The sequence below is a fragment of the Trichosurus vulpecula genome, chromosome 6 (assembly GCF_011100635.1).
Source record: "Trichosurus vulpecula isolate mTriVul1 chromosome 6, mTriVul1.pri, whole genome shotgun sequence".
NCBI classification, from domain to species: Eukaryota; Metazoa; Chordata; class Mammalia; order Diprotodontia; family Phalangeridae; genus Trichosurus; species Trichosurus vulpecula.
The window spans coordinates 274,827,301-274,847,344 of record NC_050578.1 but is presented as its reverse complement, the minus strand read 5'-3'; the positions used below and the strand labels follow the sequence as shown (position 1 = coordinate 274,847,344).

General features: G+C 49.4%; 1 protein-coding gene across 1 annotated transcript; it reads right to left on the bottom strand.

Moving 5' to 3' along the window:
* Nucleotides 1-1,340: 1,340 nt before the first annotated feature.
* Nucleotides 1,341-4,079, bottom strand: ARL2 (ADP ribosylation factor like GTPase 2). The gene is made up of 5 exons (XM_036763661.1): nt 3,959-4,079; nt 2,966-3,076; nt 2,724-2,886; nt 1,948-2,028; nt 1,341-1,860 (listed from the first exon to the last, which is right to left on the bottom strand). The coding sequence occupies exons 1-5, from the start codon at nt 4,021-4,023 to the stop codon at nt 1,726-1,728; spliced, it is 555 nt and encodes a 184-aa protein (XP_036619556.1). The 5' UTR covers nt 4,024-4,079; the 3' UTR covers nt 1,341-1,725.
* Between the last annotated feature and the right edge of the window lie 15,965 nt (nt 4,080-20,044).

The window sequence follows — 20,044 nt, the reverse complement described above, 5'->3', positions numbered from 1 at the left end:
GTAAGCACCGAGCCAAGCAATTCACCGGATTTAGCGCTGAAATGGACCTTCGGGAAAACCCAGCCCACCCCCTCATTTCACATCTGGGGAAACTGAGGCCCGGGGCCAAGGGAAACGTCAGGCAGAAGCTCAGCCAGGCCGCAGGTAGCCCAGGTGGGCGCTGACGAGCCTCCCTTTCTCTCGGGCTGCCCAGGGCTCCCGCCTCTGCACGGTCTGTGCCGTATAGAGAGCTGGACAGCTCCTAGGCGCCAGTCCGGCTTCAGGCGCTTCCTGCCCGGCGCCGTGCCTCAGTTTCTTCCTCTGTAAAATGGAGACCATAGCAGTTCCAGGGTTGTCACGAAGACAAAATGACCGTCGGATCCCGCCCAGGACATCTGGAGCGCAGGCCTCCCTCCATGACTGCTCTCCATCCTCTACCCCGCCCCCACACCCATAGGGGACATCCTGGGGAGCTACACTCAAGAGCCTCCTTTCTCCTTCCCATTAGTCGGAGGGCTGCTCCTGATGGCACCGATGCCTTCTGCCTGGAAGGGGGAAGGGCGCACCTTCTAAATTCTGACCTGAATTCATCGTTAGGATGCCCTCCACGATGTGCAGCCGTGGGCATAATTCACTGGGGCCAGGGGGACTGGGTCCTATTATTGCAGGCTCCCAGATGCCTTTGCCGGCTCCACATCTTTCTCCAGTTTCCATTCCCTCCTGAGCCCATTCCTTCTGCCCTGGTCAGTGTGAAGATGACCCTTTCCTGATGGAAAAGAGGTCCTCGTGCCTCCCTCTCTCTGACATTCCATGTTCTAAGCTCCATCCAGCCTGGACTGTCCGTGTTCCAAAGTCCCATCACCCCTTCCCCTGTCTCTGCTATCCTATGCTCCAAGTGCTCGCTCATCTCCCAATATCTCGTGTTCTATGATCATTATTTTTTTCAGAAAGATTCGTGGCCACTGGTTTACTGTGTGCTAGGCTTGAGAAAAAGTAGAAAAGGTGGAGAAGGCAGGCTGGGGTCCAGAGGGCAGTATGCCAGGACGTGGGCTTGCTCAGGCCCAGCCAAGCAAGCCTCTTCCTGTTCCTCATCCATGCTACTCCATGGGCCACCTCTGGGCCATGCCCGAAATGCTCTTCCTCTTATGAGTTTCTAGCATCCTTCCAGACAGTTCTAGAGCTGCCTTTCCTGCTCTCCCCCAAATGCTGGCAGGGGGCGGCCACTTCCTTCCCTCACTGGTTCTTTTTGGGGTGCCTCATGCATGTCCACCCTTCTCCTTGGGAACAATAGGGAGAGGGTGTGTGGAAGCCTCCTCCCTCAGCAGCAGAGATGCCTGGGAGGAAGTAAACCAGCAAGGAGCCAGGGGCACAGAGGACTTTTATTCTGATGGCTGAGCAGAGGAAGGGGCCCTGGAGAGCCGGGGTACAGTTCTTCCTGCACCCCCACCAATCCACAAAGCGCTGCAGGAGGGCCAGGGGTAGGGGACAGGGCCGCTCCTCCCCAGGGAGGAGGGCGCTCCCAGAGCAGCAGGGTCTCTCCTGTTAGCGCAAGCAGCATGTGGTTAGGACACGGGGAAGGAGGCGTTAGTTGGGGTCCCATGGGCTTCCGTCCCTCTCCAGTCCTGGCTCCCCAGAGGGCTCCGGGCCAGAGAAGGATGGTCTTCGGGGGGCCAGGGATGCATGGAGGGGTTGCCCTTCCGCCGGGTCAAGGGGTCAGTCCAGGAGCTGGCAGCCCAGGGCAGGGGGTCATTCTGAAGTGAAGATGCGGCTGGAGATGTCATCCAGGAGCCAGTCAACCCCCAAAAGCAGGTTCTCTCCTGTCACTGCGCTGCAGCCCTGGATGCACCAGTGGTGGCTGCGGATGGTGTTTAACTCCAGGATCTGAGGGAGGGACGGCAACCCTCAGAGAGCAGTCCCCCAACCCTCACCCATCCTGCCACATGGAGGACCCTCAGGGCCTCTACTCACCTCCCGAATGTCATTGGAGGACAGAGCCCCAGGGAGGTCCTGCTTGTTGGCAAAGATCAAGAGAGTGGCTCCGGCCAGACGCTAAGAGGCAAAGAAAGGGCCCCAAGCCACTGTGAGCCACAGTGGGCACTGCTCCCAGGGCAGCATAAGGGAGGCCGGGCCATGGAGTCGTGGGCAATTGTCCACTGTGTGCATGTGCATGTGCAGGAAACAGCTGCCTGATCTTTGAGCAGAGTTTAACTCGCCCCTATTGGGGAGAGTGCCCCTGCCCCCTGCCCTGGTTTCTCATTGGCTGCTTGGCACCCCAGTTCCCACCTACTTCTCCAGCTTTGTCATGCAATTCCCTTCCTGGGCTCCCCAATGCCCTCTCTTCCATTTCCGGCCATAACCTTGTGTTAGAATCTTTGTTTCGTGTCCTGCCCACATACTTGTCATACCCTCCAGTGGACTGGAAGCTTGCTGAGGACTTTTTAAATCCCCAGTGCCTAGCGCAGTACCTGGTATACAGCAGGAAATGAATGTATGTTGATTCAAATTATCTGTGATCTTTTTTCAACCAAGCATTTATTAAGCACCTACTAGGTGCTAGGCATTCTGCTAGGTGCTGGGGATCCAAAAGCAAAAGCAAGAGTCCCTGCCCTCGAGGAGCTTACTTTTCTCCGTGCCTCAGTGTCCCTTTCTGGCAAAGTGAGAAGAGGGACCACATGTGCTTTGCAGACTTTGCCAGCTCTGCCCTCAGGTGGCCTCTGTTGCCCAGCCCCCGGGGCCCTGCCCACCTCCTCCACCAGGAGGCTCTCCAGCTCCCGCCGGCAGTCCTGCATGCGCTGCTGGTCAGCGCTGTCCACCACCCAGATGAGGCCATCCGTGCTCTCAAAGTAGTTCCTCCAATAAGAGCGCAGGGACTTCTGGCCACCCACGTCCCAGATATTCAGCTTGAACCTGGGGAAGAAGGGGGGAAAGGATGGGTGGGGCCGAGCCCCGGGGCCGGGGAGCTTGTGGGACTCGGGGCCTCCCTCACCCTCGGTGCTCCAGGGTCTTGATGTTGAAGCCCAGGGTGGGCGAGATGGTGTCCACGTCCTCGCCGTTGAACTTCTTCAGGATGGTGGTCTTCCCCGCGTTGTCCAGACCGCTGGGGGCACAGTGGGGTTAAGGAGCCGGGGACCCAATCAGCCTCAGAGAAGGGGCCTCCCAACCGTCCCAAAGGAGGGCAGTGACTTGCCCAAGGTCACTAGGTGAGACCTCGCTGAGACAGGACTAGCATGCCTCAGTCTAGCGCTGCTCCTCAAATGAAAGGACCTCATCCATTCCACAAACTGGGCTGCGCACCTACTGTGTGCTTGGCACCAGGGGCACCAAGATGAATAATAAAAAAAAAAAGGCCACTTAGACCCTGCCCTCAGGGCAGGAGAGGGAAGGCAACATGCATTCGTGAGGTGCCTACTGTGTGCCGGGGACACAAGGAGAGGCAAAAAGCAGCCCCTGTCCTCGGGGAGCCCCCAGTCTAATGGGGGAGCCCACATTCGGACAATCTGGCCCAGCCTGGCTCCCCGAGAGGCACCCCTCCTCCCTCCCCCCCCCCCCCCCCCCCCCCCCGCCCCGGCTTATCGCCCACGCTCAGATTCGGCCCAACGGTTCCACTTGCTCTTCCCCTCTAGACCCTGCGTCTCCTTCCTCAGCGCCGAAGCACACGCGCTCCCTCCCGTGCCCCCGGGCCAGTTGGTCCATTCCACTTTTTCTCCCCGCACCCCCCTCTGCTTGGGGACATTTGGTTTAAGTCCCTACAGCCAGCCCGCCCCCGTTTTGGTCCTCGATAGTACGGACCAACCCCCACCCCACCCCCTCCCAAGGGCTATTGGTCGATCCCGGCCACGTAACCCACGCAGGGCAGTTGGTACGGCCCGGCCCAGAGCGGCGTGTCCTCCCTCCCCCACACCCTGGGGGGAGCTCATTGTAGCGCCCGCGCCTCTCCCTCGCCCCCGACCACCCGAGGGTTCCGTGAGCTCGAGGATACAGCATGAGGAGCCGCAGCTCCCGCTCCTTCTGCTTCATCTTCTTCAGGATGGTTAGGAGCCCCATGGTCCCAGCCTCCCCTCCCCGCCGCTGCACCTTCCTGGTCCGGGACCCCGCTCCCCACTCTCATTGGCTAGCGTGCCCCCCGGCCGCAACCCGATTGGCCCGGCCCTTGTTTGGGCCCGCCCCTTCAATCCCGAAGCCGGCGGCTGGAGAAAGCACCGCCCTGCAGGAGGGGGGGGCGGCTACGGCGGGCGGCTGGGCCCAAACTAGCCCGCCTTCGCCACTTAACCCCTGGTGTGCCCGCCCGCTCCGAAGCCGAACCTCCGGACGGGAGGGCGCCCCGAAGCGGTCCACCCCCCAGATTCACGTCACCCAGTGATGGGGCCGTGGAAGGGGGCTGGGTTCAAGGGAGGGCGCTGCCCTGGGCGGGGGCGGGGGGGTGGGGTGCCTAGTCCTCGAGGTCTGACGGGTGGGCTTTCCTCCCACCTCTACCGCTGGGTCCTAGGCTCGAGAGAAGGAAACGAACAAAGACCTCATTTCCCATGAGGCGCCGGGAGAGTGTTTGGACCACATTTCCCAGAAGGCCGAGGGTCGGGTTACGGGGTAGTGGCTGTCAGGCACATGAACAAGCACTCCTAAGTAAGCGCCAGCTGTGTGCCAATTACTAAGACCCGGGTACACAAAAAGGCAAAAGACCGTGCCTGCCCTCAAGGCGCTTACAATCTGGTACGAAAGTCAACGCGCCAACAAGTGTATACAAAGCAGGCTCTGTACAGGGGGAAGGCACCAGGAATCTGGGGAGTGCTGAGCTGGGTAGGTCTCCCGTAGAAAGGGGGGTTTCAGTTGGGGCTAGAAGGAAGGGGCTGCAGAGATGATCAGGGGGAGCATTCCCGGCGTAGGGTCGGCCAGAGAGGATGCCCAAAGTCAGGAGATGGAGGGTCTTCACAGCCCGAAGGCCAGGGTCCCTGGATGTGGGGGGAGGAAAGTGTAGAGACTGGGGTGGGGGTGGGGAGCAGCAGGACTAGAAATCCAACCCCTCTGGACCCCCAGCACCCAATACAAATGCAGGTGGGGGTAACCTGAGCGGGTGAACCGAAACAGGCCTTGGGGAAATCAGTCCCCCCAAAGCCATATTGAGGAAGGTGCTGGATTCAGTACTAACTTCTTCCTTGGAGTGGGGTTGGGGGGCCACAAATGAAGCCTCTCCTGCATGGTTACCTCCAGCCACCCTGGCTTGTGTCTGGTCTCAAGCTGGAATGGATGCCGACACATTTGTCAGGCTCAGGTCACTGTTCAGCCCTCCTGCCTAAATGCCCCATCTCACCTCACCAGGGTCACAGTGGACACAGCCCTCTCCACCACCATTTCCACTGTCCCTTTGCTGCTCCTCCCTTTCTACAGTGTCTCCCTTCGGGGGAGGACTTCCCTACTTGCAGAAGTCATTAGCCTCCTCCACAGCCATCGGGAGTCCAGTGGCAGGACAAAAGCAGAGACAACTGGCCATGGCCCGGGGTGCAGTGGAGGACCTTGGCCTTTCTAAATTCAGGTCTACTTAGCTGGCATCTCACTAGTGAGCCTGTAAGGTGTTACGCTTAATGTACGTTGGGTGGGGTTGAGAGGAAGGAGGAGGAATAGAGAATGACTGATTCCAACATTTACACCAATTTTTTAAAAATCATTTTATGATTGTTTTATTTTCTGACCCAAGAGTATCATACTTGTGGGGGCTCAGACCCTGATTTGCGTCATACAAAAGAACTCCTCCAGCTTTCCCACTGTGAAGGAAATTCTGATTTTTATAATAATCTGATATGTGCAATGAATATGCTAATAGATTAGATTTCGCAGAATTGCCTTTTCCAGCTTGTGAATCAGACTCACAACGCAGCTGGAACTGATCACTCAAACCTTGACAAGGTTCACAATCACTGGCATTCTTCTGCCTTCAAACCTCAAGTGGAGAGAATTAAAGAATGTAGAACCTGTTCTTGTCACAGAACTCTGATCCTGGGACTCGCTAAGTAATGACCCCCAAGGACTTGAGCAACATTGCTCCCACAGGACTCCAGAACTGTTGTATTGTCTTTCGTTTGTGGGTTTGTCATGGGAAACCACTCTGGCCCTGGGAACGATTGTTTGTAATCCACCTTCCCCCTTCCTTCCCTTCCCACTTGTGATTTATGCATATAATCTGTGTTTTCACTTCAGCAAGGAAGAATTCTAATCAAGAGAATTCCCAATTTGCAAAGTTGTTCCTCATAATGAAATTAATTAAACGGCTACCTGATTACTGGCACTTTGTCTCTGGCCTGCAGTTTCATCGTTTTCAGGATAGAGGCTGGCTCAGTAAAATCCTGTTAATACCACATACATACAGTTGAGACAGAAAAACCTGAGCTAACCATGACCTCACACGGACGATTGTCTCTACATACTGACCAACCCCACCTGAACCTGGTTTTTGTTTTCTAATATTTTGGTTTTTTCCCATTTGCATATAAAAATAATTTTTAACATTCTTTAAAAAAAATTGTGAGTTCCAAATTCTCTCCTTCCCCTCTCACTTCCCCAAGGTGGTATTCAATTTGATGTGGGTTATACTGTGCAGTCACGCAAAACATTTCCACATTAGTCATGTAAAAAAAAAAAGACCACACACAAACACACACACATGTGCTACCATCTCCTCCTTCAATCTGCATTTAGATTCTATCAGTTCTTTCTTGGAGGTGGATAGCATTTTCCATCATGAGTCCTTTGGGATGGTCTTAGATCATTGTATTACTGAGAATAGCTTATTCATGGTTGATCTTCACACAATATTGCTCTTGCATACAGCATTTTCCTGGTTCTGCTCACTTCACTTTGTATCAGTTCAAGTCTCAGGTTTCTCTGAAGCCACCCCCCTCATCATTTCTTATAGCACGATAGTGTGTCATCACAATCATGTACCATTAACTTGCTCAGCCATTCCCCAATGGATGGGCATCCCCTCAATTTCTAATTCTTTGCCACCACAAAAAGAACTAGTATAAATATTTTTGTACATATAAGTCCTTTCACCTTTTTTAAAAATCTCTTTGGGACACAGACTTAGTAGTGGTATTTCTGGGTCAAAGGGTATGCACAGTTTTATAGCCTTTTGGGCATTGTTCCAGAATGGTTGGACCAGTTCACAACTCCAGCAGTGCTTTAGTGTCCCTAATTTTCCATATCCCCTCCAACATTTATAATTTTCTTTTTCTGTCATACTAGCCAATCTGATAGCTGTGAGGTGGTACCTCAGAGTTGCTTCAATTTCCATTTCTCTAATCAATAGTGATTTAGAGGGTGGCAAAGTAGATACAGCATCAGCCCTAAGTCAGGAAGATTTGCTAACTTTGGAGACAGCCATCTTTTACTGGAAGTCTTCCCCAACCCCTCTCAATTTGAATACTTTCTTCTGTTAACAATTTCCTTTTTATCCTATCTATAGCTTGCTTACATATATTTGTTTACACGTTGTCTCCTTGATGGATTTTGAGTTCCTTGAGGGCAGGGACTGTCTTTTGCCCCAGCACTTAGCATAGTGTCTGGCAGTAGTAGGTGCTTAATAAAACTTGATTGATTTCAGTTTAATGACGAGGTCAGAAGCCAGACTTTAGAAAGTTAAGAAGTGAGGGGTGGAAGTAGAGGTACCTATTATAGACAGCCTTCAAAGGGAGTTTAGCCAGGAAAGGGAAGAGACATCAAAAATAGATGAATGAATCAAGAGAGGATGTTTTGAGGATGAGGAAGATGAGGCATGTTTGTAGGCAATAGGGAATAGATGGAGCCGTTGAAGATGGGTGAGAGTGAGGATAGCAGAGGGGCAAGCCTCTGGAGGGTGGACTGGGATCCTGTGCATTTAGAGGGGTTTGCCTTGGCCAGGAGAAGGGCTGTGTCACTCTGTGCGACAGGGGTGAAGGAGAAGACTGTGTAAGGTCTAGAGTTCCCCTGGCTGGGGAACCTTGTACCTCCCCCGTAACCATGGGGTGTTCTTGATACCAAAGGAAGAGGCCAAGGATCTCCAGATTGATTATAGGTAGTAGTTCAATCAATCATTATGAATACTTACAATACAGGGGCAAGCCGGATAGTTCATTGGACCCCACAAGAGAACCCCCCAAATCCCCTTGGTAATCATAGAAAACAGACAAAGGGAGGAGGAGCTAGAGAGTGCATGCATCACCATGACTGGTGGGTATTTTTGGTTTTCTGCTTAGCTTGGGAGTTAAGCCAATGTTATGCCAAAGTATAAGCGTGTGTATTGATCATGTGCTAGTCACATATGGGTCACGATATTCTAGTTACGGTTTTCATAGGTCATACTATCTTAAGTTATGACTCTGTCTAAATTATGATTCAATATGTAAGTTATGATTTTAAACAGGTCACCTTTTAGGGCTTCCACCTTTCAGAGTTTTTATAACTTTTCACTTATTACTCTATTTCATCCTTTTTCTCAATCGAGACCCCACAATCCACACCTGAAAAATTGCCCGTTCCTTCTGAATATCTTCCGCAGGGTCCCTGGGCGGCTCTATACTAGGTGTTTATGGCCTTTCGGGGTGCAGCCAGGATGGTGCCATTTGTAAGATAAACTGCATAAACAATATAAGCACGGATAGCAAAACAACATGGCCAATGAGAAAATGATCACGATTGTTACAGTTTCACCTGGGGAGGTGAAGGAAGAACCAATGACCTTTGAGGATTAATGGGAGAGCTGAATTTCTGAACTTAACTAAGTATTGGCCAGCCGAGTTTCTGAGCTAGGTTTAGAGACAAATAAACGTGGCGTGGGCGGTTTTACAACAAACTGGGGGTGACAGAGAATCGAATCAGAATGGCATCAGAACAATTTGATTTTCTCAATTTTCCCCTTTTGTCAAGGGGAGACTTGTACAATGATGATCATCAACCCACCACCAACATCCATTTAATTAGCAAATTTCATCTTGGAATCCAGACTTCCCATGCACTTGTCTGGTCTCTGGAATGTCTTTTCTTGGGGCCACCTGAAAAGTGTCTTGTCCTCAGGGGCACCTCTTTAGTAGAATTGTTTTTTCTGGTTCCAACTTACTCATAAAGACTCCTTAGATATTCCTGCTAAAATCTTACAAAACATATCTCAATATAAGTTTAGTACAGCCTCTCAAATTTTCCTTCTCCAATAACCAGTTCATGTTGTAAAAACCAGCTCAAACCTTAGAGTTCTGATCTTGGCAAATAAAGCTAAATAAAAGGGGGGACATCAAAGTAGGAATCCAGAGTTTGCTTGAATCTTCAGAAAATTTAGGTTTTTATGTGCCCCATACTTGATATACAGGAGTGTCTGATCTTGTTATGTTCTCAAAAGTTTCTACTCTGATTCCAGTTCCTTTAGGAGATCAGATGCTATTGAGGATTCAATCCTATATATGAAGATATAAGTAACAAGACTCTTGTAGGTAGAAGCTTTCCACCCCTGGCTTTGATAGTTACATAAATGAATTTACTTACAAGAGGCTGACTTTATTCTAATTATAATAAAAGACTTGGGAAGATGTTTAAATAATTAATTCCAAAACAGTGCATATCAACAAGTAGTTTATAACAAAACATATTTGTACTACAGGGCATACAGTACAAATAGGTGTTAAATTTTGATGGCTGAAAGCTGCCTAGTTAATTTGGGGTTTGCTAGCTAGATTTCTTTCTCAAAGACCAAGCCTTAAACCCAATTCACCCTGGATCTCAGGAGTTGTACAAACAATAGCTCCCTACCCAAGCACCACTTCATGGTTATTTTTTGGGTCTTCCTGGCTCAGAGTGAATGTAAATAGGAACCGTTTCTCATTTGGCCAGCAGACCTCAGGGTCTTCCCCTCCCACTTTGATTTATTTATTTATTTTTATTAAAGGGGCCATCCCTTGATTCACTTTTTAAAGGGCCCTATTCACTGAATGGGTATTGCCTCACTCAAAGTGAGAACCTGAAAAGACCTTAGCTTAAAAGGACCAAGGTCTCCCAATGTATTCCGGGCCATCTCCAGTCATCCTGATTGATATCTGGCCACTGGACCCAGATGGCTCTGGAGGAGAAAGTGAGGCTGGTGATCTTGCACAGCCCTCCCTCACTCCAATCAAAGTCACTTACACGTCATGGCATCACCTTCCTGATGTCATGGTCCTCTTCAAGAAAGAAGGACAAACCGCAACTACACAATTTCCACATTAGTAATAAACTTGAATGAAATTGACTTTTCCATTAATGTAACACAAAATATTCCATGAGTTACAGCCCTCTAAGAAATTTTCTTCCCCAAACCAAACTGGAGATGTTTTTGATTTCCACTCTGTGAATTAATAACTAACTTTGTTTCACAAACTTTTTTCTCTTTGCCTGATTGTTCCCATATTCTTCAGAAAGCACGAGCCGTTTCATTTCGGGGAGTTAATCTTTCGCATGACTATGCAGGCAGGTGGATGACAAGCCCAAGCATTAACTCGCCTACTTGTTTGGGATATGGAATTACTGCACTTTCAGACTGAAAACAGCAAAATCTCACACGCTTACGTTGTGCTCACAGCTTCTACTGACTGATGAGGGCACAGTCTCTGGGAGCCCCCTTGAACCATCCTTGAATCTTCCAACTGGACCTGGCCTTCCCCTAAGGCCACAAGCCTCATGTTATCATTAGGCCCAAATCTCTACCCAGCCTTGCCCTTTGTTGTTCAGCTACTTCCCACCCTTAATCCCATTACCTCACCTTGCCCTCCTTGGACTTCCCCTCAAGACCCTCCCTAAACCCCTCCTCTAGTCACCCCAGACCACCCCTCAATCCCTCCCACAACCTTTGTGTATATAATCTCCATCTTGCCTCCATGAAGGTGCTCAGATTCAATCTAATTCAGTAGGTTGAATCTGGCCCGCTTGTGGAAACAGGCGTCACAAAGGGGGGGATTTCTTAAGACAGCCCATTGTGGTGAATCCCTAATAAACTTTCTCTTTTCCCTTGGCTGAGAAGGCTTGAGTCGAATTCTTTCGGCAGGACCCGGTGTGTCAATATTTTGGGGTGTCAAGCACCTCTCAACCTTTTACCTCTTCATATATGGTGCGTTGGCCGGGAACGACTGCTAATCTCAAGTTCTTTTCCAGCCAAGACTGGAAGGTAAGCCTCTCCCTAACCCAAACTTTCTTTCTCTCCAAGCATTTTGGAAGTGCTTTTCGGGCCTGACTTCCCAGGTCCCAGTAGGTCAGACAGGGGCTTGCTGTCTTGGACTCAGCCTGACACTCTCAGTTCGGTCCAGTGGTTTATGTTCAAGGCCATGGACCTGGGCACACCTTCTGAAGCATAGAGGACAAGGACAGATGCCCTATCTGGAAGTGTGCCCCCAATTTTCCCAATTCTCTCAGCGCTAGGGAATGGGAAAATCTCAGGTACCTTTTTGTGTTTGTTTTTTCCTGTCTTGCTTTGTTCCTTTTTGAGGCTTACTCCCCGATCCTCCTTACAGAGGAAGGGACTTCCAGGTCCCTGGGCTCACAATGGGTCAATTCTCCTCAATCCCCAAATATTCACCCTTAGGCTGTCTTTTACAAAATTGGAAAAAATTTAAGTTCTCTAAAGAACTTAAAAAGAAAAAGCTGGTATACCTTTGCAATACTGCTTGACCACAATATCGCCTAGAAGACCACAAAGAGTGGCCTTATTTTGGGACTTTACAATATAATACTCTTTTACAGTTAGAATTATATTGTCAGCGAGAAAGAAAATGGATAGAAATTCCTTACATAATGACCTTCGTGGAGCTCTCTTGGAACCCCGTTCTCAGAAAAGATTGTAAGATGCTCATAGCTAGAGCACCCCCACAAAGGGACAATGGGGGTCAACAGGACATTTTGGATAACCCCTTCCTTATGGTCCCCAGGGCTTCAGCCCCAGCCCCTTCTCCTGCTCCCCAGCCTCCTCGGAGCACCTATGTTTCCTGTGCTCCCCCTTCCATGGCCATCCCCTCTTTCTCTTGGTTTCCTGTAGTGCAATCCTCTTATCCTGCCTCCTTCAAGGTCCAAGTCTCCTACCCTGCATCTCCTCCCATGGCCCCTGACGCCTTGGTGACCCCTGCTCAGGTCCCAGCCAAGGGTCTTGTTGAGGTGCCTCCTTCTGTGGCCCCTTCCCCTGAAGGGACCCCTACTCAGGTTATGGCCTCATGGCCTGCCCCTATTTCAGGCCCTGCAGTATCTACCACCATGGGCCCTACCCCCGAGGCAACCTCTACTCAGGTTCCAGCCTCGGACACTGCCCGCATGGCAGTACCTCCTCCCCTGGCCCCTCTCTCTGAGGTGGCTCCCACTCAGGTCTCTTTGGTATCTCCCTCTCTGACCCCTACCCCTCCTCAGGTACTAGTTGATCTTCTCCCTTGCCAGCCAGATGCCCTGGCCTTGCAGTCTAATCTACCTCAGCCCCAAGTTCCAGGTCCCACAGCGCCTTCAAGGCTTTTTCCCCTGACGGAAATGCCTGCCTCCCCTGCTGGGACAAGGAGAGTGCATTTTCCATTCTCCATTTCAGATCTCATCCAAATTAAAGAAAAACTGGGGAGATACTCAGAAGATCCCACTAAGTTTACTGAGGGTTTTAGGGATCTGTCCCTGCAATTTGAACTTTCTTGGTGTGATTTGCATATCCTTTTCTCTACCTGTTGTACCACTGAGGAGAAGAGGAGAATCTGGGAACATGCCCAAAAATTTGGGGATAGTTTGGCTAGCAATAACCCCATAAAATACCCCCCAGGAACAGCTGCCGATCCCACTAGTGACCCAGGATGGAATTATCAAAGGAGTGAGGATAGAGAAAAGAGAGACCATATGGTAATTTGCCTGTTAGAAGGCCTAAGAACTGCATTTCAAAAGCAAATAAATTTTCAAAAAATCAGGGAAGTTACTCAGGGAGAAAAGGAAAACCCTGCTCTTTTCCAGGCCTGGCTAGTAGAAGCTATTAAGAAGTATACACATTTGGATCCTGATTCTGTTGAAGGGGCGGCAATACTTAACATGTATTTCATTAATCAGTCTGCCCCAGATATTAGGAGGAAACTGCAGAAATTGGCAATGGGACCCCAAACACCTCAGGTCCAATTGCTGGAGACGGCCTTTGGAGTCTTCAACAATAGAGACCTGGTTGCAGCAGAGGAAAGGAAACGCTAGAGACAGAGAACACGCTCAATTCTTGGCTGTTGCCATGGCCAGGAAAAGACCCAAGGTGCTCCCCTCCAGGGAGCCCCCTTGGAAGCCCATGGGCTTGGGCAGTGGGGAAACCTGCTTTCAATGCCACAAGAAGGGTCACTGGTCTAAGGAGTGCCCCTCTAGGGCGCCCCCCTGGAAGAAGCCTCCAGGATCCAGGCCTCTAGGACCGTGCCCAGAATGTAACCAGGAGGGACATTGGAGGTGTCCCCGAGGCTGGAAAAGTGGTAGAGCCTCCTCCCAGTACCCTGTCCTCCAGTCTTCTCAAGACTTGGAAGGAGGGGAAAGCCTGGGGTTTGGCTGTGCTCCCACTTTCTCCACCTCTCTCGCGGAGCCCTGGGCAAAATCGAGGCAGAAGGTAAGGTTACCCACTTTATCACGGCTGTGTTCTCTTGTTTTAACTAATTGCTCTGGCCCCACATGCCCCTCGACCCATCAGGTCATGGGCATCAAGGATCTGTTGTCTGAACACTCCTTCTCTGGCCCTGCCCCCTTGGGAAGGGACCTGATGGTGAAATTGGGAAGCCAATTTTCTATAGTTAAACCTCTTAACTCCCTTTTCCCTACCTTTACCAGACCTCCCCATGTTCCCTCAGAGGTGTGGGAGAAGGTTGAGCCAATTGTTTGGGATCAGGGAATTCCTGGGAAAGCTACTTCTGCCACCCCAGCCATAGTTCCCCTCCATAGCCTTCAATATCCAATTAAGCCCAAGGTTTGGGAGGGACTGCAACCATTAATTGGCACTCAAGGCCCTGACTCGCTCCCTCTAGAGTGGGGCCCCTACCCAGCACAAGCTTTTGGGACTTTGAAAACTAAACTGACCACCACTCCAGCATTAGCTTTACCTAATCTAGAAAAACCTTTCACTCTCTATGTTGATGAAAGGAGAGGACAGGCCTTGGGAGTCCTAACCCAGGCTTTAGGACAAGACCCCAGACCTGTTGCCTATTTTTCAAAGCAGTTAGACTCTGTGGCTACTGGATGGTCTGCATGCCTCAGGGCCGTAGCTGCTACAGCCACTCTAATTGAGGAAGATTCTAAACCTCTAGCTGACCAGCCCTTAGAAGCTCTGACTCCCCATCAAGTTCAGAGCATCCTAGAAGCAGATGGCCACCAGTGGCTGGCTAACCACAAGCTCACCAAATATCAAACCTTGCTCTTAGATACCCCCGATCTAATTTGGATGTGCTACACACTCCTGAACCCCGAAGCAGTGTGGTACACAGAACAAGTGATTAGGGGAGCTAGGTATGAAATAGTCATCTTTAATTCCCTCTGGGGAAATTGTCTTTTCTCTGTACTCCTATACTGCCTGTTTGCTGCTTGTTTGCTTAACCTCTTTGCCAAGTTTGTGTCCTCCAGGCTCCAAGCCATCAACTTCCAGATGACCGCTCAGACCTTGTACCCCTTGAACTGGACCCATCGAGACCCCTTGAACTGGACCCATCCAGCCAGCTCTATGCCCCTTGCCAGCAGGAAGCAGTTTCAGAAGCTGAGATCTTCGTCCCTGACCCCAAAAGAATTTGGGTCCTATTTATTTGAGGGGGGAATGATGAGGGCACAATCTCTGGGAACCCCCTTGAATCTGGAATACAGTCTCTGGGAGCCCTCTTGAACTGTCCTTGAATCTTCCAACTGGATCTGGCCTTCCCCTAAGGCCACAAGCCTCACGTTATCATTAGGCCCAAATCTCTACCCAGCCTTGCCCTTTGTTGTTCAGCTACCTCCCACCCTTAATCCCATTACCTCACCTTGCCCTCCTTGGACTTCCCCTCAAGACCCTCCCTAAACCCCTCCTCTAGTCACCCCAGACCACCCCTCAATCCCTCCCACAACCTTTGTGTATATAATCTCCATCTTGCCTCCATGAAGGTGCTCAGATTCAATCTAATTCAGTAGGTTGAATCTGGCCTGCTTGTGGAAACAGGCGTCACAAAGGGGGGGATTTCTTAAGACAGCCCATTGTGGTGAATCCCTAATAAACTTTCTCTTTTCCCTTGGCTGAGAAGGCTTGAGTTGAATTCTTTCGGCAGGACCCGGTGTGTCAGTATTTTGGGGTGTCAAACACCTCTCAACCTTTTACCTCTTCACTGACCACTTGCTCTGATTACAGAAATTTGCTATAAGAGGAAAAAGTAGGGACACGATTATACCAGCTTACATCTATGACAGGATAAAGCAGGTCTTCACAAAATGTGGCCTGTTGGCTGCTTACAGCCCGCAGGCACACCAAAGAATTTCAGACAGCCCTTGAAAAATGTGGAGAATGTTTTCCTCTACATTTTTGTGAGCCACCCAAAATCTTTCGGTGTGCCACAAGCAGCCCATGGGCCACAGGTTGTGCAGACCCGGGATAAAGCACCCTTAGCTCTGTTTGACTTCATGTAAGAATCACAGTTTAACAACCAACCACGCAGTAATAATTCCATGTCGTAGCCAGACTCAGGAATAGCCAGGTGGGAAACATTCCCGTTCAAAGGAACACAATGGGGAAACTGAGCCAGGAGGATCCTGCCGAGGTTGTCCTCTCAGCTTTTCCCAGATGCAACCTCCACACGTAACAGCTCAGAGATCACATTTTTTTCCCGAGTAGCTTGTGGCATTTCTCTCAAATGATGGATTACTGACTTAATGATCCAACAAACAACTATCCTTGAATTCAAAACTCAAAACAAAATCAGGGGCAGTCCCAAGAGCTTTTACCTCAAACAGCAAGTTTCACCAATCACAGCTTAAAGCCAGATACAGTTGCTTTTACTTTCCTGGAGTGCAACAAGCAATAAAAATTTACCAGGACTCACATACATAAGAGATTTCACTCAACATTCTTCCCTTGTTTTTCTTTTCTTCTCAAATTCAAATTTGTCCTGCTGTAAAGACCAATTGTTAGAAATCATTTCTACATTCTACATAATCACTGATTTTAGGTTTTAACATTATGACAACAACCTTAAATAACTTAGTTATCAATCTTATGATTTTCGTAAGTGATGAGCAAATTGTTTTAGCTTCCTCTTAACTACAGGCAAAGGTAGGAAATACCCAGTTTCCTAAATGGCAGTCACAAAACATTATAAAACAGGGTTGGCAGGGCTGACAAAATAACTGGTTTTAAACAATTTCCCCCTCGTCTTTTAGTTTCTTTCCATTCATAGCCTAATTAACATCCAAGTTACAAAAAGTCGCTTGACATAACTGATACAAAAGTTTACCAATCTGAAACAATATGACGTATTTGAAACTTGAAACAAACACATTATCCATCAGGTGACTTCAGTCCTGTTGAACGCATTTCCAGATTATCATATACAGAAAATCAGGCATCTCACCACCATTGGCATCGTATACCAGTCACATCTAATTAAGGAGTTAATAATAACTTTCTTAGGGTCACCTGGTAAACACATTTCAGATCCATGAATTTTCTCTGTTTGTCTTAATGCCAAATTGTACAACAAATGATGACTTATCTTAAGCATCAAATTAGGACCGACACATTTCACTTAAGATGTGAAACGAATTCAATTACCTTTTGTTTGTGTCCTGGTACACAAAAACTTTCCCCTTTTTCGTGAGCTGAGAAAGGGTTAAGTGCTAGTCCAATTCCAAAGGGCAAGCCTTGAACCTTTCCCTGAATCTTTCACATACACAGCCCCCAAATCCGCCTCTCTCTAATCAGTGAAACGTTCTTCTTCTCCAGCTGTAAAACAGTGAATCAGTCATTGGGGGGGGGGTGGAGAGGCTGATAGAAAGACCCTGACCATACTTAAAAGTGAAGGAAGAGAACAAAACCTTTACCAACAACTTTTTCTTTCAAAAGTTTCCAAACCATTTATTCTCAAACCCTCTGTTCACACTGTCCATGCAAACACATCAGGACTATCTTTCCACCCATGCCCTTCTCCTTCCTACATCTTAAACTTCCTTGCTCTTCCATCCATCTACTTATCCCTGATAAAAGCCTTTGATTAAAGCCCCTTTAAAACACACTTAATTTCTTTCCTATTCTGACCCAACACTTCTCTCATCCTCCTCTACTTGCCTTCACCAACCATAACCCAAATGATCTTCACTTCACAGAAAGTATTTTTCTTTCTCTCTCTCTTCCACCCTAGGCTGCTGCAATCAGGGAAGGAGGGAGAGGGGGAGAGAAAGAGAAAGAAACTCTCTCTTTCCTCTATACCATCCTCTGAGACTAGGAATGTACCAGTGGTGAAAAAGGGGCTGTCTCACATCTGCCACTCTTCCCTTCTTTACCCAACACGATGGGACATAAACCCATCAGAAGGGACTCTAGGCCTTTTGGTGTTTCAAGGTGTCCCCATGTGTACACGATGATCCAAATGTGTCCAGCTCAGGGCCACCCCCACCCCCACCATGGAGGCCATCCAGGGATTTCCCCACCAGCCTCCTATTCCCTACTCCCTGGGCATTCCTTTGGTACCCTGCTGACTACCCCAAATGTAAGGTCCGGAATTCCCCTGGCTGGGGAACCCTGTACCTCCCCAATAACTGTGGGGTATTCTTTTAACACCAAAGGAAGAGGTCAAGGATCTCCAGACTGATCATAGGTAGTAATACTTACAAAACAGAGGTGGCAGCCAAACAGATCAGTGGATCCCCACAAAAAGACCCCCCAAATACCCCTGGTAACTATAGAAAACAAAGGCAGGAGGATGCATCACTACCGATTGGTGGATATTTTTGGTTTTCTGCTTAGTAATGAGCTTGGGAGTTAAGCCAATGTTATGCCCAAGTATAAGTGTGTGTATTGATCACATATAGGTCAGGATATGCTTGTTATGGCTTTCATAGGTCATATTATCTTAAGTTGTGACTCAGTGTCTAAATTCTGATTCAATATCTAAGTTATGATTTTAAACAGGTCACCATTTTCAGGCTTCCACATTTCACGGAATTTAAGTTTTTATGGCTTTTCATTTATCACTGTATTTTATGGCTTTTCCCCTTTCAAGACCCCACACATCAGCAGAAGAATTTGTGAGATGCGAACTGAGGACAGGACAAGAGGAGCTCTCAGCAAATGGTCTCAATTTTTCTGGTAAAAATGAGACAAGGATCTCAGCTGATGGGGTGGAGGGGAGGGGATCTAGGCGGGGTATGAGGAGGGATGGAGATGATTGGTGAATGGAAAATTGAATCAGTTACGGATTTGTAAAAAGATTGCCTCCCTGCAGTGAGGGCCCAGTTGAGGTTAAGTGACATAAATTTGTAATGGACTCAGTGGCCTGGGGCGGGGAGAGGGGGATGGTACTGCTACGCCCAGGGCTTCTTTGCCTGTTGGTGACAGTTGGTTGGCAAATGTCACTGGTGGTAATAAGAAAGATGGGTCCCTTCTCCACCGGGGCTGGGCTGGAAGCTGGTTTGGGAGTCCCTGCTATTCCCAAGGCTTTGGAGCTCAGGGTGCTGGGCTTTCTCCATCAGGGTCTGAGGTGGGGGTGGGGAACCTACAGCCTCTAGGCCATATGTGGCCCTCTGGGTCCTCAAGTACAGCCCTTTGATTGAGTCCAAGTTTTACAGAACAAATCCTTTTATGAACGGGATTTGTTCTGTGAAGTTTGGACTCAGTCAAAAGGCCCTTTTTAGTGGAGATTTTATAAATGTCCACAGTGACAAGACTGGTAAGGACAGCGACCAGGACTCTAAAGTCAGTCAATAAGCATCTATTAAGCCCCTGCTGTGTGCCAGGACATGTACTAAGCACTGAGGATACAAAGACAAACAGCAGTGTCTGCCCTCAAGAAGCTCCCAGGCTAATGGGGGTAGGAACGGGTGTGGGTAGGAACAGGTGGGGATCGGGGGAACAACATACAAGTAAGGACGGCCAAACATACGCAGGGTTGGATAGAATGGAGCTAAGCAATGAAGGGAAGGCTCCAAGATTCTGGGGGCTGGGAACTGAGGAGGGAGAAGCTGAAGTCCAGTCTTCTTTCCGCCTGACAACATTGACTGTCCCAGATGGATGCTATCAATCCATTGGGGAGCCACAGACCTACAGCTCTGGAGGTTCCAGTCAAACCCGGACCCAAAAGGACTCCTCCCTCTAACATCCCTGACAAATGGTCATCAGGCTCCTGCTCGAGGACCTCCAAGGAAGAGGACCGCCCCCCATCACCCTCCCCCTCAGCCCACATTTCTTAGGTGCTGACTATGTGCCAGGCTCTGTGCCCATTCTCCTCTGGGCAGCCTCTCCTTGGGAGGGAGCTTTTGTTGACCCTCCAGTCTAAGCCTGACTCTTTGCAGCCGTGGCCCATTGCCGCTGGTTCTGCCCTTTGGGCCCCAGGAGAATAAGCCCTTCCTAGGGTCCTGTTTGTGGCTGATTCTGCTGGCTGCATCAGCCCCAAGATACTACTCACTATCCTGGAGGCCGGCCACAAGAGCCTGGACAAAATGTGAAGGATCCCCAGGAGTCCATTAGTAAACGTAAGGAGCACCCCAGGGACTCCCAGGGGCCCACTGATTGTCACTCCGATTCTCCTCCCTCTCCAGTCAGCTTGGGGAAAGCCCCATATCCTGAGCTTAATAAAATCAGTTTGTCTTACGTTGGTCCTGATTCTTTTTGTCCTCTCAGCTAAGTTCCCATGGGCAAATCTACGAAGAGGAGGCTTAAAAAATACAGACAAAAGGCGCCATGGCATTTAAGCTCATCAGGGTGGTTGGGGAGGGGGGACTCCCCTTGTGCCTAAGGTTCCAGCAAAGTCTCGGCTCCCGGGAAGCTCTTCAGTCCCTTCCCTGCCTCATACCTTCCAAGGCCCAAAGTCATCGAATGCCCTGAAGGGCTCCAACCATGTCTCCCCTCACTCCAGGGACTCTCCCTCTGGTT

Excerpts from the sequence above, each read along its gene's own strand:
- ARL2 (XM_036763661.1), bottom strand. The coding sequence starts at position 4,023 with ATGGGGCTCCTAACCATCCTGAAGAAGATGAAGCAGAAGGAGCGGGAG. Across the intron at positions 2,887-2,965 it reads AAGACCCTGGAGCACCGAGG|GTTCAAGCTGAATATCTGGG; the intron begins GTGAGGGAGGCC and ends CTTCTTCCCCAG. Across the intron at positions 1,861-1,947 it reads CCTCCAATGACATTCGGGAG|ATCCTGGAGTTAAACACCAT; the intron begins GTGAGTAGAGGC and ends TCCCTCCCTCAG.